We start from the raw sequence: 18,553 nt of genomic DNA, 5'->3' as shown, positions 1-18,553 counted from the left end.
CAACTTGGTTTGTACTGAAAAGATTAAGAAATATTTGTTTAATGTAGACAAAAAGAGATTATTATTGGAAGAAGAGAGGATCAAGAAATATATTACCAACTAACATATTGATTAATCGGGGAAATTAATTGTTATTGATTGTTTTGAGTATATGAACCCAGACAACACACTGTTCATGAAGCATTAAAGATTGTTATTGTAAAAAAATAATAAAATATATTAAAAAAAAGATAAAATGAAAATGGCTTCAGTTCGGTTTGTCACAGCGTTTACAACTGTATTATCTGTGGTTATCCCCTGTTCACTACCTTGTATCTCAGTCATATTTTACCAACTAAGAAGAGCTGCTACCAAGACAGCGGTCAGATAAATAGGGCTTGAGCCCAGGCCAAGAAGCTAATTTCAGCAAATGTCTCAGTTCCCTAGTAGTTCACACGAAGATAAAGGAGGGTGGGGAGTACATTCATACTTGCAAGATTCCATTACTATGACTATTACAATAAAAGTAGTCCATCTTTTTGGCATTGGTTTCTTAGTCTGGTCATTATTGTAGGGGTAACAAAACAATCCTGGCAGCTGAGAAAGAAGGATGCCAGATAAGATGAGCACAGGTTTTTATGTTGTTTTAATTCTTGGGAGCCACCCAGAGTTTGGCATAAGACGGGCAGCTATATAAATGTTTTAAATAAGTACATAAATAAGTTAGCCCCTGTCAGAATCCTGTAATGTTTTACTTCGTTGCTTTGTTGCAGGCAATGTATGTGTACATGAAAGCTGCCTTCCTTAGCATGCTGCCTGCTAATGAGCCACGGCCTTTTGGTGAAGTAGAGGTTGAACTTTTCAGGTAAGAGTTTTTGAAAGTTGGGGGCAATTTAGGATGAATGTTCTGAAAAATGGTTTCTCAGCCTGAGGAACTCTAAGATGTGTGGACTTCAACTCTCAAAATTTCCCAACCAGATCTAAAGAGTTTTCTCTTGTTTCAATGGTAAAACTGACTGCAAATTCCCAAGGTTAGGAATCTGCAGATTTACAATGGCTTTGCTACAGAAAGTTTTGCGCAGTCAATGAATGAATTCTTTGTGAACTAATGTTGTTAAAAGGCAAAAGCATAATCATGTAAAGGACTGAAAACTGTGATTTAAAGTCTGATGTGGCAGAACTGGATTAAACTCTTTCTAAACTTCCTTAGAATTTTTAATTTCCACATATCTGCCTTTGTGAAACTTCAGTAATTTCCATGCTTTTATTCTACAGGCAGGTTTCCTCCTTCAAACAAAGAATTGCTGGGAAATCACCACCCACAGAGAAATTTGCCATTCGCAAAGCAAGGCGCTACAAATCGAGTGAACTGGTTCCCTTACCTGTGCCAGCCCTGGTAAGGATAGAAAGTGGATCTCTACTATTTTGCAGCACACAGTCTCAAAGGAGGAGAATATTTCTTCATAGTTATGCCAAGCTGAAAGTCTTTATATTTGATCCATGAACTGCAGGTCAAAAGTGAAAACTGGAATGGATGTTCTTCCTAAATTATCTGGCAAGCCTATTTGCACACTGTACACATACACAATTGAGAAACATACTCATGGGCACATTCTCCCATTTGTGTATATATTGTGTGTGTGTGTGTGTGTGTGTGTGTGTGTGTGTGTGTGTGTGTGTGTATTTATTTCATGTACCAGATGCATATATACAAAAGAAATGTTTTTTTTTCATATTTTTGCCTGGCAAAACTGTAATATAACAAGAAACAAGATGCTAAGATCTATTGTGATTCTAGTTAATTGAGATTTGTCTACCAACAATGGATATGAGTGCTCCAAATGGCAGGATTTTTACAGAACAAACAGAAATCAACTTCTTACTCTTTCCCATCTAGCATTGTATCTATAGGTGAAGAACTAATCTCAATAAAATTATAATAAGATTTTTTTTAAAAAAGAGTACAGAATTACAGGAGTAAAGCACATTTGACACATTAGATTGAGTTTCCTGCCTTTTGGATGCACAGAGCTTAATTTCAGCCCGGTCACAGTTATACAGTTCAGAAACTGTATAACTGTGACCCAAGAAATCTTTAGAATCAGCAAGGGGGGGAGCTTTACTTTAATACTAATACACTAATTATCAGTGAACCTGGATTTCTGACTCAGAAGATAAAGATCCAAGTCAGTTTAAAACTAATAACACCCTTAAAGGAAGGAATTAGGTTTGTGTCCTGCTAAAAATGTCCATAACTGGTGGTAAAGGTGCAGGGGAATGCAGTCACCGTCTTTTGAAGGCAGATAGTAGTTTAAAGTGGAAATTAATAGGGGACTGTTGTGGGGTCTTGTTTGTGGATCCTCTACCAACTGATTCTTTCAAAATAAAATTAGTAATCTTAAACAATGTGTAAGCATTCTGAGCATACAGTTTAGTTTGGCTCATATGTTGAGGAGCTCAGGAATGAAATTTTTGGTTCCATGTTGTGCCTTCAAAGCAGTGTTGACTCCTGGTGACTACCTGGTCACGTCCTTGCAAGTTTTCCATTGCTTCCTTCCTAAGGCTGAGAGAGAGAAAGTGACTGACCCAAGGTCACTTAGTTTCATGTCTTAGGTAGAACTAGAACTCATAGTCTCCTAGTTTCAAGCCTGGTGCCTTCACCACTATGCCAAACTGGTTCTTCCCTGGTGTAGAATAACAAAATATGCCTCCTCCATTTATAGCTGCTGCCACAATTCTCAGTAACAGAATAACAGAGACCTTGGAGGTCTTCTAATCCAACCCTGCTCAAGCAGGAGATCCTATACCTTTTAGTGCCCAAACTGCAACCCAAAACCCACTTATTTATTGACAGGTGCCAGGTGGGTGTGGCCCACTGGGTAGGCATGGCTATAGTGGTCATGACAGACTGGATGGGTGTGGCCAAGGTGGGCATGGTCACTTCTACGTTGCTCGTGGGGAGAGACACCTGTGGGGGCTGGGCAGGGTTGGGGGAGATCTAGGGGGTCTCTGGTAGGTGGGGTGGTGGACAGGAGGCACATCCTGCGGGGTGAGGCGAGGCAAGACGAGGCGAGGCAGGGCGGGGGTGCCATTGTCTTGTCTTCTGTTGCTTTGGAAAATAGGTGGACCCCCTTCTTCTTTGTGAGAGCCCCTCAAATATTGGAACACTGCTATCATGTTACCCCCTAGTCCTTCTTTTCACCTAGTCCTTTCTTTTCATTTCTTTCACTTTCTGTATTGATTTTATCTTTTTTTCAGGAAATGATGTACATGTGGAATGGATTTACAGTGCTGGGCAAGCAGCAAGAGTTGTTGGAAGGAACTTTAGACACTCTGATACAGGCTGAGAAGAAGCTACAAGAAGCACCAGGTAGCACGCTTTCTTTCTACACATAGACCAAAGTTGATATCCACAGACAGGGATTCCCCAGGTTAGCAACAGAGACATCACGCTCCCTGACCCATCTCATCTTTCAATTTAAATACAGAAACCAGCAAGCTGCAAAAACATTGGCATAATCTTTATCTCCAAAAATGACTCTGGTTTACAGCCAGGTTCTACATGCTTTCTTAGAAAAAAAGAAATAGTAAACAACTGAAACCCATGTTTAGGAAAAGAATCACTCTATAGGAAACATCTGGAATAAATGGTGGGTTGCATTCTGATCCATAAATGTTTTAACTGGAGGACTTCTGGTTTGCCATTGTGGCTGCATGGATGCTAGAAGGCGAGCTCTGTCTTCTGCGTTTGGTTTCCCTCCGCTGGGGGACCCTGGAAAGGGTCGAAATGGGCGACGAGCAAGGAGGAGACCCCTGCTTGATCACGGGAGGGCGGCAGCCCTCCTGCTCGATCCAGGGCAGCCCTCCAAATGGGTAGAGGAAAGACCGGACATAGTAATATGGCCCGTCACTAGGCTGCAGACAGCCGGTCAAACTTACCACCAAGCACTTTGAAAGCAACGTGGATGAAACTGGATGAGATCCAATTTTTATTTTACCCTAAGTACTTTTTCTGTAAAAGCTGCCTGAAGTATCTTTCCCCCTGTGAAGAGAGAGGGAAGGGAATTTCTATCTCACCCTCTAAGAATAGCAGCGACTGACTACCCAGGGGAATTAAAGCACTAAAAGAACAACTTTAATCTAATTGGATTTATATGTTCCTGAAACTTGGGGACCAAAAATTTTCCTATTTTTATTGGAGACATTTGCTTTTATCTGCAAAAAAAAAAAAAAAAAAAAAAGTTGGAAAAAGGATTATAAAAATTTTGGACTTAAAAAACTTTAAGCGGCATAGGTGACATGTTGTGGCAAAGTTTGGTATTACAACTTGTTATTTCCTAAAAGAGTCTTGGCTCGAAGCCCAGACTTTAGATAAAACTCTTCTGACTTTGGCACCACCTGTGAGAAACTCAGCTGTAAGAGAACAGCTGGGCAGCATAACTGGCCTACTTGAACTGTGAATGTAAACCTTTACTGACTTTCAGAGTTTTATGTGGGGAATTGCCTTTCTATCTCTTTATTTGAGGAATATTGGTTACTATATGAGATGATGAAATATCTTGGACTATAAAATCTTGCTTGACAAATGATTTCTACTATAAAGACTATTTATAAACACATGAAAGAGATGGATGAAGACCAGGAAAAGATCATTTCCATGTTGAAAGCAATACATGAAACCATTATTTCAGCCTGTGATAAAATAAGACCTAACATAAAAGATCAAGATGCCAGCTTAGATACACAAACCCAAACTTTGACTACAACCAAAGAACTAACAATGCAGAAGATAACAGAAGTGGAACAATCAAATATTAAGACAGAGGATTCAATTGACCAACAAATACAGTTAATGGAAAATCCAGAAAAGGGAGTGACAACACTGAAAATGGAAAATACTTTCTATATAAATCAAAAGAAATTTGAGAAAGAAGAAGAACAGATTGAATGGAAGATAAACATATCAGGGCAACCATGGGCAATTGGAATAATAGGGAGACAACTTAATGAATACAAATGGGCTAGTCCTTTAAAAAAATGGTCTCCTTTATTTCAAATAACATATATAATAATATTGGGAGATCTATTTGATGATTTAAAAGCACTGATATGGAAACCTAGTTGGCAAAGGAAGAAAGCCAGAATAAGGCTGAAGATAATTGGGGGTTTGATTTGTTAGAGGGGATTTCATATTATTAATTAGAGCAGTGGTTCTCAACCTTTGTAATGCCGCAACCCCATAATACGGTTCCCCTTGTTGTGGTGACCCCCCAACCACTTATACATCACCGGGTGCCAGGGGCATGGCCAAAGAAAAGGGGGAAAAAATGGCGGACAGCCTTGTTTGGCGACCCCCGTGAAATGGTCATTCGACCCCAAATGGGGTCCCGACCCACAGGTTGAGAACCACTGAATTAGAGGGTTAAAGGGAGAAGTTGAGGTAAGGGGAATTCTGGTCATTAGATTTAAAATATTTGGAAATTAGTTGAAAATAAGGATTTTAATATTTAAAAATTAGACCTAAAAGAAAAATAATAATTATTATGAATATGTTTGATTTATTGATTAACCCAGGTAATATATATATAATGGTTTTGATTTATTAAAGGGGATATTGTATTATTAAGTAGGTGATTTAATATGGTGGGAAATAGATAACTTTTAGGAAATAGAACAAGATTATATTCAAATAGATAAAATGTGTATTTTGGATATTAGATTCTGTTATGAATTGAGATAAGAGAAATCTTGGTTACCTAAAGCCCGAAAATTATAAATATTAAAGGTTAAATTGGAATATTAATGGGAAACTAAAAATTGGGAAAAATTAATAACAGGATATAGATTGTTTATGAAGACTGAATGTAAAAAATAATTAAGATATGTATAAGCTAAAATTTATTGATAAATGTAATAATGATGTTTTTACTGAGTTGATATAATAAGAACTGTTAGCTTAAATACAAGACAGTAAATGTTAAGATGATGTTTTTCGTAAGACGTAGTTTAGCAGATACTTTGTCCCTGAAAATAAGGTTGAATTGGCTTGGCTGACTTTAGGTCAGTCTCTCAGACCAGCCTGCTCCATTGGACTGTTGTAGGGAAAAATTGGAGGGCAGTGCATTATTCCTGCATTGTACAGAAGAATCAACTAGATAATGTTTATGGACCCATCCAGTTCTATAATTCTGTTTTATATATGAATTTAAAGTCCTGGGGGAAAGGTGAGATAATCATCTGATCTTTAAAAATAATAAACATTTCCTTGCACATTTTGGAAGGGGAATCTGTTTTTGTAGTTTAGCTCTTTGGCATCACAAACAAGCTGTTATAAATGTGCAGGGAGAGGTATGGGCTCCATTTTTACCCATACAAGCAGACCGAGTAAGCTACCTGCTACACAAATAATGTGAATGGAAATATTGCCATTCAACCTTTCTGCAAAGTAGAATATTCAATAACTGCTTAGCCTGGTTAATTTTTCTTCTGCTCTTTCCATTTCTCTTTCCACAATTTCCTCAGCCAGTGAGTACCAGGTAGATGATCAGTGTCTCGTGTTACTTCTCAAAGGCCTAGTCTTCAAGCATTTGCACAGTTTGGCTCAGGCTGAGGCGTGCTTCAACGCTGTCCATAGCAGGTATGATGCAGGTCTCTTTGATAAAAAAAAAATTGAAAAATTTGGGAAAAAATTGGGGAGTGATGGGAGTGTGAGGCATTGTTGACTGTTCTGGGAACTTAATTCCAACATATCTGGAGGTCTTAGATCAGGGAAAGCTGCACCACAACAAACCCTGGAAAGCTTCCAGGAAAACAGGATGCATGACTATCTATCTGCTTACAGTAAGAAGAAGATCAGGTATGATCATTACCTGGTACCCAATGCACTATTGGAACTGAGTCTGCTGTATGTGGCACAAGGTCAAAATGAAGAGGCTGTACAGTTGCTTCGCACAGCCAAGTAAGTTCAGCATATCTCATAATATTTTGCCCTAGAAGATAGCACTACTTCACAGTTTAACAGCATTTGAGACAGTTTTATAATCTCATAGAGAGAAGGGTCAAAAGGTGTTTGCCAGCCATGAATTATGTTTTCCTCTGTTGCCCAAGTTCTTTGTAATTCTAAGTAGGTCTAAGAACTAGCAGGTTCTCAGCTTAGTTACTCTGAGTCAAACCACTTGACTAGTAATTGAATAAGCAATGATGTATTTCATAGGCTTGTTCAATGCATTTCTTTTTATTGGATCATATTCATCTGATCTAGACATTTATTTATTTAAACATTTATATAGCTGCCCGTTTTTTACTATATCTGGGTAGCCCCCAATCAAAAATGAAAATAAATAAATAAAATCATTTAAAAAACTATAAACCTCAACCAATTAAAACATAAAATATTAGAAATAACAAAAAATCTGGCAGCCATCTATGCTAATGTGCCATCATCTAATCTTCTCCCAATGCTAGGGGGAAAAGCCAGAAGGCTAAGAGAGTGGAGGCCTGCTAAACTTCAAAAGGCAAGGTGCTCCATAGGGCAGGGGCTGCCAGGGAAAAGGAATAATTCCTAGCTCCCAACAGATGTTAATATTTGGGGAAGGAACTAGGAGTGTGCCTACCCTATCTGACCTGGTAGAATGCTTAGCTATCCTTTTGACATCTACTTTAGTCATATCTACAAAATATCAAATATTATCCTGGAAGATAATACCTGGATTCCTGAAATAAATTTTTGGTGTGCAGAATACATACAGGTTTGATATAAAGGATATAACAATTTTTGAGTGTTTTTCCCACCAGGAACAACTACAAAAATTATTCAATGGAGTCACGAACACTGTTCCGGATTCACGCTGTATTGTCCAAACTTAAGGCCAGCCAGGAAGAAAATGATGCAGATGGAACCAGTCCTTCCTAAAGCAGGTTTCCTCACAAACTGTTGTTAGGAGTGCTTGGACCAAAGAAAGAACTGCCAAAGTACAAGGGCTTGGGATGCTGTCTTCTCCTGGGGTGGCCCTATTTGAAGGAGTGTGTTGTAATTGTACCACTGAGCTTCTGGCCTAGTGTTTAATGCATTATGATGAGCATGGATGGGTCTTACCTGACTGGATTTCAGCTTCCAAAACCAGGGTGCAGCTATGAAAATGCTGCTTGCTAATTAATGAAGGTGGCAGGAGCAGGTTGTCTTCATTATTCCATGTCAGAATCAACCCACATGAGGGCTCCTATTTTCTGTTCTTTTTCAACCTCATAATTTTGAAATAACATGGACTTTACAGCCTCCTAATGTTTCTTTTTTAATTTCATATTTCTTGGGAAATCCTCAACCACTTTCTTTCTCAGTCTGTGCTCCTTAACCAGCAAGGCATATCAGATGGTTCTTCCTGTCACACTGGGAGTGAGCTTAATAATGCAATTAATTCAGCAAAGACTTCCAGTTTTGGCTAGAAACATAATAGAACCTCAACTCTCTGCAGTGGCCTTCTCTTTTTCAAAAGAACAGATTTTTTTTTTTTTTTTACAAAAACTTATCAGCTCATTCTCTATTTAAGAACATTTCTAAATGTTGGAAAGTGATTTAAAATGTTTACAGCATTTGGGATGAGTGCAAACAACCCCTTAAGGAATTATATTGCAGAATGAATAGTAACTGGACTTAGACATTTTCAAAAGCCTATGACTACTTCCAGAATTCTGTTTATGTCAATACTTGCCCCAGTATATGTACTTTGCTGATCAATTTGGCAAAAACAGCTGATGGATCTTATCAGTTTTCAATCTGATTACTGTATTAACAAGTAAGATTGGTTCTACAGATTCACTAGGCTATTGAAATATGGTTTATTTTCTTTTTAAAAAGCTGTTTCAATGCCTTTGTTGGTTGTCTCATTAACCCAGGACACTTCTTGCCATACTGTTACTCAGGACTGCTTATTAGATATTAGATACAAGCCAATAAGCCAATGTGGTTTTTGTTGTACTTGTTTGCATTCCTTATTTTAAAATTACATTTGGTGTAATTAGCATTAAAATGATGGAAAGGCATAAAGGGAACATTTTTGGTATCTCTTCTTTTATTGTGTGGTGATGACATTTGAACATGCTGTTTTTTGTTTTTACTTGTTCTTCTGTCTTCCCTTCCCTTTGTTGCTAGTATTCCTCCCCCTAGGAACAATTTTCACAAGTGAGTAAAATCTATTATGTTAAATGGCACTTAAATTGTCAGTTCCTGCTACAGTAGCCCTTAAATCTACTAACAAAAACAGTGAACAGTTCATTTATGAGCCAAAATAGAATCAAATGACATTCTGAAGATAGGATCTGGGTTAATTTCACTGACCAATACATTTCATAACCTTTTGTCCCTGAAACATTCTAATGTAAGATTTGTCCCAAAGATGCTTTTCCAAAAAGCAACTGGACTTTCTTGATTTTTTTTTCAGAACTTCAGAATTCAAGAAGCTTCTTGGATGAGAAGCAAAATGTTTTCAAGGGAAAAGAATCCAAGAAAGTCCAGCTGCCATTTTAGAAAAGCACCTTTGAGACACCTGACCTGCATGATTACCTCCAAAGACATTAAGCATAAGATTTGATTTGACCAATGTGTATCGTATTCTTGTCCAATCTAAGAGCAAACTTCAACTAGATATTATATCACAAAATGTGAGTATATTAACATAACCAGGCACAGGAAAGCAAATTTGAAAGTGCAAACTGCAAATAGACAGTTTGGCATTTTCTTCAATGACTGAATATAAATGAAATCAATTCTACTTCTGTTGTATTGTAGATTTATTGCTGAAACAGTTATCTTTATTGTTACTTTACTTATCCTTTGTTATATGTTGGTTCTTTGTCATGTTTCTATCATTATGCTCCTAAAGGAATAAAAATAATAGGAAGTATAAGTCCATGGGATCTTATAAGCCACTTGAAAACCAAGGTGATCCAGAGGTTAGGGTACTAGATAAATAGCAGTAAGACCCAGGTTCTAGTCCCCCTTAGACATAGAAACTAGCTGGATGATTTTGAATCAATCACACTTTGTTCTAGACTGGGAACTTAAAATATCCTACAAGGCAGCAATGACCAACACTTCTGGAACGTTGCCAAGGAAACTGCATGGACCTGTTGCCGGGAGTCAAGATTTATTCAAAGATCATCCAGTCCAGGGATTGGATCTAGTGCTGGAATCCATTAAACTGCTTTGACAAGTGACAATCCAATCTCATTTGAAAACTTCCAGCAAGGGAGAATTAAGCACTGCTTAATAGCTATGGGCATAATAAAATTACTCCTAATATCCAGCCTCAATTTTTTTGTTTTTCTTTATAATTTACTGGCTCTTGTCTTGCTTTCACCTTTATCAAAGAACACATCAACCCACTCTTTTTTTTGTAATATATTTTATTGATTTTTAAAAAACATAAATCAATAATTGGTGAACAGTGTGTTGTCTGAGTTACATTTGTAAAACAATCACTAACAATTGATTTCTATAATCCATAATCCACGTAATAGTTTTAGTTGATTTCCTCTTTTCCCAAAATATCCTCTTTTGCAAACATTGAGTTAATACAATTCTTATTGTTTTGATAGATAACAATTAAATATATATTTTTCCCAATAGTCCTAAAAATAATAATCACATCAATATAATATTTTTTTCTATCCAATCATTCTGGTTGCCTTATCATAGATCCTGTTACAGTCCTTATTTTAATTTGTTTCTCCCACCAAATTCTAGATATTCTTACTGGTTAAGATTTTCTAAAAAGTTAATTACATTTAAGAATTTAACTATTTTTCCATATGAACCATCTCACACTTTTACAATTCTTAAGGAATAGATAAAACAGTAGAAAAAAAGAAAGAAAAGCAAGAGTAAAGAAGCATAAAAAAGAACATACTACTTAAAATATATATCCCTCTAAGCTAATATATATTTATTTCCTAAATTTCTTCTTTTTAACCATAATTAAAAATGTTTAATCTTTAAACATTCCATTTAATACATCTAGTCATCTAGTCTTTTAACTCTTATTCAAAACATTTTTATTCATTATAAGTTTCTTAAATTCAATCACATTTAAATATTTCCTTTATCTAAATAATTTCAACTTTTTAATATTACTCATATCAAGAAAGAGAACAAAAAAGGGACTTCCTGTGGATCAAGCAGCTACGATGGCTGCTTTTCACAAAGCAGCCCGTTCCTGGGTTGTGTAAAAGCCGCGGGATTTTTACAATCAGCTGTCCTGCGGTTTGAATCTCCTCCCTGGGAGAAAGAGAGGAGAAGAGCTGCTCAGGTAGAGGTAAGAGCTCCCCTGGATCCCCATAATTTCAGGGCTCGGAGGGTAGAGCTCCCTCGGAGCCTGAGCCATCTCCGCACTCCAGGATGTCTTTGTCCCGAAGCTTTGGGATGAAGCAAGGTGCCGCTCCCACATCTGCTTTTTTGGTACTTAAATGCAGACAGAGCAGACCAGGAGAAACTGCGTTTAAGATTGATTGTGACTTTAACTCCAGCAAGTATCTTCTCCTCTTTTTATTGTTTACTTTCCCTTTTGAAGAAAGGGAAAGTGAAAGGCAAAATGGCGACCGTCTTTCTTGTTTGATTTAGCAACAAAGTTAAAAGTTGGACATAGATCAATGTTTTAAATATAGAGGCAAGAACTTGGTTTCTTTTTTCTCTTTTTCTTTCTTTTTGTCTTTTTTTCTTTTTGCTACTATTTAAAGAACTGTGATTTTATAGGCAAGAATTTTGTTCTTTTGTATTTAAGAGAATGGCTTCAAAACGTTTGCTCCCTGCTTCTAAAGCTTCCATCTCATCTCCAATGTCTCAGCCTGTTTCTCAGAAACCAAAATCACCCCCACCCTCCCCTCCTCCTGCAATTTCTCTTAAAGACTTACAAGAAGCTTTAAAAAAGAATGCTTTGGATATTAAAGAGGAAGTAAAAGATCTTATAATTTCAGAGAGGGCTATTACAGAACAACTATTGGAGAAAAAAAACGAGCAAGTCAGGGAGGACATCCTATTTGCATTTCAAGGTCTTGCTCTGCATATTGAAAGAATTGATGACAAAATGGAGGAGATTACCGAAAATGCAACAAGATTGGAATCTAGAATGGAGGAGGTGGAGAATAAGATAGAAATTACACAGGATGAACAAATTATTTCACAATACAGAGAGATGGAGTTTGCATTGCGTATCAGGGGATTGAGAGAAAACTTTCAGGAGGACTTAAAGAAGCTTATTGTGAAAGATATTGCTATTAATCTTGGATGGAGACCTGAAATAATTGGGAATGAGATAGAAAATTTTTTAGAGTCAACTCACGGGTTGCTAGACAGAGAAACCTACCAAGAGATGTGGTTATTTATTTTTCTAGAAGATTTATTCGTAATGAAATTATACAGGCTTTTTATAAACAGAAGTTTCAAATTGCAGATCAAGACGTGATAATTTTAAAAGAAATACCTCCCAAAATTCTAAGAGGCAGAAAAGACTTTACTTTTCTGTCTGATGAGTTAAAAGATCGTCAAATTCAGTTCAGATGGGAGATTCCAAGAGGAATAGTAGTGAATTATGATGGGACACATCATAGATTAACTACAGTCTCAAAGGCAAGAGATTTTTATCATTCTATTTTAAAGGCAAGATCGTCTTCACCCTCACAAACAAGGATAATTGAAGAGCCTGTTATGGCAGGAGCCTCTTCAATGATGGTTATGGAACAAGCTGTACAAAATCTTGAGATAAAAGATCAAAGGATGACACGAGCTGCCCATAAACGTAAAGAAAAAGAGCAGCAGCAGAAGAGTGGTGATAAGGTAGAAAAAATGGTTACTACAGAGCCTGTGGGAGGGGCAAGACCTAAAAGATCGTTGACAGTTGATCTACAGGCCATGCTCCAGAGGCTCCAGGCCAGTGGAGATGGCCAAGTTCTTGACCTGGAATGTTAATGGCTTAAATTCATCACAGAAATGGAGAAAGATTTTTCATTATTTGAAACAACATAATAATGATTTGATATGTTTGCAAGAGACTCATATAACTTCAAAGGACTCAAAATTTTTGATAAACTCTTGTTTGGGATCACATTTTATGGCTCCAGCTCCAGGGAAAAAAGGGGGTGTTGTAATTTATGTGAAGAAAAATTTTTCACCTAAACTAATTGAGGCTGACTCTGAAGGAAGATATGTCTTTGTGGAATTACCAATACAAGGCAAGAAAGTTCTTATTGTTAGACTATATGCTCCTAATCAACAACAGAAGCAATTTTATAAGTTTTTGCATGGGAAGATATCTCAGTTGGATTACAAATCTGTAATTTTGATGGGTGATTGGAATGGAGTTTTAGACTCAACTATAGATAAAAAGAGTTTTTCTAAAACTTTTACTCAAACTAAATTACCCAAAACTTTCTTTGATTTGAAAGAAGAGTTGGAGCTTATTGACATTTGGTGAGAAAGGAACATAAGTGATAGAGACTTCACTTTTTATTCGGATAGATATCAGTCATTTTCAAGGATTGACTTTTTTTTGATTACTAGAGATTTCTTTTCCAGGGTGAGGAAGGTAAAAATCTTCCCCAGGACCTTGTCAGATCATAGTCCGGTGTGGATGGAGCTACATTTGGAAGATGGGAATAGAAGACCCTGGAGACTGAACGAAAATTTGTTTACTCGGGAAGAGTTTGTACAAAAATGTAAAGAGCATTTAAAGGAATTTTTTGCTTTAAACATGAACAAGGGTACATCAATGCCCATGGTTTGGGATGCCAGTAAGGCGTATATGAGGGGAATCTTGATTCATTTAAATAAAGTTTCTAGGGATAAAAGGTTACAAAGACGTAGAGAAATAGAAGAAGAGATTAAATTAAAAGAAGAAGCGCTTGTTCTTAATCCAACTGATAATAACTTAAAGGTTTCAATAAAGATGCTTAGGGAACAATTTAATATGTTGATGGAAGATCAGGTGGCTACCAATCTGTCTTATATGAGACATAATACTTTTTGTAATGCAAATAAGCCTGGGAAGTGGTTGGCTTATCAGTTACGAAAGAAACAGAAAGCTAGAATTATAGAGAAAGTAAAATATAAAGGTACTGAGGTTTTTCAGTAAAATTTGATTAAAAAGAGTTTTTTAGATTTTTATACAAAATTATATTCAAGTGACAATATAAAAGGATTGGATATAGATAAATATTTACAATCAGCACATTTTCCTAAACTTTCTAAGGAACAACAAAATGGGATGAATTGTTTAATTACTGTGGAGGAAATTGGTTTAGCTATTAAGCAGTTAAAGGTGGGAAAGTCTCCAGGAACAGATGGATTAATGTCGAGGTACTATAAGATTTTATCTGAAGAAATGATGGAGCCATTAAAGGAGCTTTTTAATAGTATTTTGTTGGGAGCACAAGTTCCTCCTTCTTGGAAAAGAGCTTTTATATCACTGATTCCGAAAGAGGATCAAGATCTCACAGAGCCCAAGAATTATAGGCCAATATCATTGTTAAATGTTGATTATAAGATTTTCACTAAAATTTTGGCAAATAGATTAATGATGGTTATGAAGGATTTGATTTATAGTGATCAATCAGGATTTATAACAGGGCGATATATGAAATATAATGTAAGACAAATCATAAACTTAATTGAGTATTTGGATAAGAATAATCAGATTCCTGTGTCTTTTATATTTTTGGATGCTGAAAAAGCCTTTGATCAACTAGATTGGCAATTTTTATTTTCATTGGTAGAGAAAATGAATTTTGGGGATAAGTTTCTATATGCACTTAAAGCTATATATCAGCAACAATCTGCACAAATTGTTGTAAATGGGGGATTGACTGAGACTTTCAATATTGAAAAAGGGACAAGACAAGGATGCCCATTATCTCCATTGTTATTTGTTTTAACGTTGGAAATTTTGTTCATCCAGATTCGAGAATCAACGGTAGTCAAGGGTATAAAGATAAGGAAGAATGAGTATAAACTGCGGGCTTTTGCAGATGATTTGGTTTTAATTTTGGAACAACCGAATCAAATGATTGATTGCTTATTAGAACTTATAACACAGTATGGGAATGTTTCTGGTTTTAAAGTTAACAATTACAAGACTAAGATATTACCTAAGAATATGTTAGTTAAGGATAGGGAAAGTCTGGTTGAAGCTACAGGTTTTCAGATGGTAAAAAAGGTTAAATACTTGGGAGTATATTTAACTGCTTCAAATGGAAAATTGTATAAGAACAATTATGAACCATTATGGGCAAAAGTACAAAAGGATTTAAAGGATTGGAAAAAATTGCAATTGTCATTGTTGGGGAGAATTTCAGCTGTAAAAATGAATGTTCTACCAAAGTTTCTTTTCTTGTTCCAGATGATACCTATTTTTTAAAAAAGAGGGAAACTTGGAGGAATGGCAGAAGGGTATTAACAATTTTATTTGGGCTGGGAAAAAACCAAGGGTTAAGTTTAAGATTTTGCAAGATGCCCGAGAAAGAGGAGGACTTAAGGCACCTAATTTGAAATTATATTATGATGCAGCTGCTTTAACTTGGATAAGTGATTGGCTTAATTTAACAAATAAGGATATTCTTTTTCTGGAAGGCTGGGATTTAATATATGGTTGGCATGCATACTTAATTTTTAATAAGAAAGTCGCCCGGATTTTTAAGTCACATATTCTGAGGAATGCCTTACTTCGTGTTTGGAAAAAGTATTAGTATACGTTAAATTATAAAATACCTATCTGGGGATTCCCAGACATGCAATTGAGGGAACCTCCAAGGGGATGAACTTTGATAGAATTTCATATAAAGAATTATTAATTTGGTCAGGTTTGGATTGGCATTTAAAATCGCTAGATGTATTAAGGCAAGAAAATATTCTACAGTCATGGTTTCAATATTTACAAATAGTGGACAGGTGGACTGTAGATAAGAAAGAGGGAATAACATTAGAAGATAAACAATTGGTTATTCAGATTAAAAATCAGAGTCAGGCTCATATAAAAAGAATTTATAATGCTTTATTAGAGTTAGACTCGGAAACAGAATTGGTCAAAGACTGTATGATTAAATGGGCTCAGAATATACAGGAACCGATTTCTTTGGATTTATGGGAGACAATTTGGATTAGAAATGTCAAATTTACACAAGCTCAAAATTTGAGGGAAAATTTTTATAAAATGTTTTACAGATGGCACCTAGATCCTAAAAAACTATCTTGTATGTATTCTAATATACAGCCCAAATGTTGGAGATGTGGCAATAAGGATGCGACATATTTTCACATTTGGTGGAATTGCAAAAAGGTAAAGGCTTTTTGGATTATGATTTGGTGGAACATTCAAAAGATTTTTAGAAGGAAGGTAAAGTTTACTCCTCAATTATTTTTATTGGGTATTTTTGTGGATCTAAATGACAAAGAAATTACTTTAATGTTGAATTTATTAACCGCGGCAAAGTTACTAGTAGGTTCATATTGGAAGAAAGATTCCTTGCCTACCTTAGAAGAATGGATATTTAAAGTTTCTAGTTTTGCAGAAATGGCAAAAATTTCTGCTTATCTGAAGGATCATACACAAGAAAGATATATAATTGTATGGAGAAGATGGATAGATTATATTCAGAAAAATATAGGACTATAAAGTTTCATTTATTTTATGAGTAAATTTTATAGTAACTGTTGTAGAGATTTGTTTATATGACTTAATTTAAGGGGAGTTAAAAGTTAAGTATGATGGTTTTTTTTTTCTTTTTTTGAAGGAACTTTTTAATGAAAAAACACTGACTGAATTCTGGAGCCAAGTTGCAAAACTATACCCAGAAGTGGGGGGAAAAGCTATTGTAGCATTACAAACTTAAGGAAAGGAATTGTCTTTAGCTGGAATCTGACTTAATTCTTTCAGTAAACACTTTCCAGCCATGAGTGCAAAGATTAATGTCACAGAAACAGGCACAAGTTTCCCATTAAACGTGGATGTACTTTATCATTTTTTTCCTCTTTTTTGGTCATTAAGTTTTTGACACCATGCTAAGCCACTGGTGGTACTTGAATATTGTCATGTCCTAATAGTTGTAACCATCTGTGAAAAGGTTGAAAAGCCCTTTTCTAGTGCACTAAAGCAGGGCTTTTCAACTAGTAGTATGGGTACCACCTGTGGTACATTGGCACCTGGCAGGTGGTACAGGACCATCCTAGAAAAGTGGTAGCGGGGGAGGGGGGAATGAGCTGAACCAGTGGCAGCACCACACAAGCCTGAGCAAGAGATGGCTGGATCATACACAAGAAAGATATATTATTGTATGGAGAAGATGGATAGATTATATTCAGAAAAAGTATGGAACTATAAAGTTTCATTTACTTTACGAGTGAATTTTATAGTAAATGTTATAGAGATTTGTTTATGATGTTATTGGAGTTAAAGGTTAAGTATGATTTTTTTTCCTTTTTTTTCTTTTTCTTTTTTCTTTTTCTTTTTTATTGTCAACTTTGTCATTAATAACCCTGTATTCTGCTCTGGGAAGTGAGGGGAGGGGGGTTGGGGGTGGGTGGGTGGAAGAGTGGGTGGGTAAGGATCATATAGATATGGTAGTTTATAAGAAAGGTGTGGCCTGGGCATTTCCCCTATGCTGCGTTCATGTGTTTGAGAGGGATGAGAGGAGAAGAAGGTATAGGGAGGAAGTAGGATGGTAAGAGGAGAAGGGGAGGGGAAGAGAGTAGGAGGGGAGGAGAGAAAGAGGAGGGAAGTAGGGAAGGTTTTAGAGAGGGTGGACGCAGCCTGGGGGGAATGGGCAGGCGGTACCAATGGTTATGAATGTATTTTATTCCAAAATTGTATTTTGTATGATGTACAAATGGAAAAAAAATAAAAACTTTTTCAAAAAAAAAGAAAGAACAAAAAAGGGAAAAAAGCATACTATATCATATTTAGAGAATTTATCCCTCTTAGAGAGACATATATATTCCTAAAATTTTCTATTTCTTTAACCATATTCAAACAAATGTTTCTTTCTTAAATATTCTCTCTGGTAAGTCTCATCAACTATTTTCTTAGTTTCCACTTTAGTCTTTTTCTTTTGCCCAGTGTCTTTCTTAATCAATGTATTTTGCTGAATCAAAAAGTTTTTCCGTATGTTCATAAATGTTGTTGTTGATATAAAAAGTAAATCAGGAGAAGTGTCTTTGTACGGGACTTCTGCCTTTCCTTTTCCTTTTTCTTTCTCTCCGCTTCTCTTATCATTTCCTTTCTCTCCGATGTTCTTGACATCTCTAAAGTCCATTTTATCTAATCTGTTTTCTTGTCCTCAGATTTATTTTGTAGTCTTAAGGGATAAGTTGTTTTTTCCAATTCTTGTGAATTTTTTTCTACTAGGATTAAATCATGTTTCCTTGTTTTGTTAAGTTCCATCTTTAAGTCTCTATTCTCAATTCTATATCCATTTATCTGTTTTATCTGCCCCTTTGTTGTTGTTTTCTGGGCAGTTTTTTGTTGTAAACTTGGAAATAGATTGATTTATATTTTCAAAGTTGTTTTGGATTTCTTTGTGGTTTAAAGTCATTGTT

At 35.9% G+C, this 18,553-nt stretch overlaps 1 protein-coding gene across 6 annotated transcripts in view; it reads left to right on the top strand.

Moving 5' to 3' along the window:
- LOC120318862 (tetratricopeptide repeat protein 39A-like) overlaps positions 1-10,287 on the top strand; it is a 60,516-nt gene extending 50,229 nt beyond the window's left edge. For 3 of the 6 annotated variants that reach the window (XM_039366976.1, XM_039366974.1, XM_039366977.1), the window contains exons 13-19: positions 753-844; positions 1,255-1,375; positions 3,238-3,349; positions 6,502-6,616; positions 6,821-6,937; positions 7,774-7,896; positions 9,417-10,287. In XM_039366976.1, the coding sequence (XP_039222910.1) occupies positions 753-844; positions 1,255-1,375; positions 3,238-3,349; positions 6,502-6,616; positions 6,821-6,937; positions 7,774-7,891 (675 nt within the window). In that variant the 3' untranslated portion in view covers positions 7,892-7,896; positions 9,417-10,287. Of the gene's footprint in view, positions 1-752; positions 845-1,254; positions 1,376-3,237; positions 3,350-6,501; positions 6,617-6,820; positions 6,938-7,773; positions 7,897-9,416 lie in introns of those variants that run through there. The other 3 variants (XR_005559612.1, XM_039366975.1, XR_005559613.1) reach the window with 3 other exon arrangements.
- The last annotated feature ends 8,266 nt before the right edge of the window (positions 10,288-18,553 follow it).

The sequence above is a fragment of the Crotalus tigris genome, unplaced genomic scaffold, assembly GCF_016545835.1.
Source record: "Crotalus tigris isolate CLP2741 ecotype Arizona unplaced genomic scaffold, ASM1654583v1 scf7180000020503.524756, whole genome shotgun sequence".
Classification (NCBI taxonomy): domain Eukaryota; kingdom Metazoa; phylum Chordata; class Lepidosauria; order Squamata; family Viperidae; genus Crotalus; species Crotalus tigris.
Note: the sequence above shows the minus strand (reverse complement) of the source record. Positions and strands in the feature narration are given on the sequence as shown.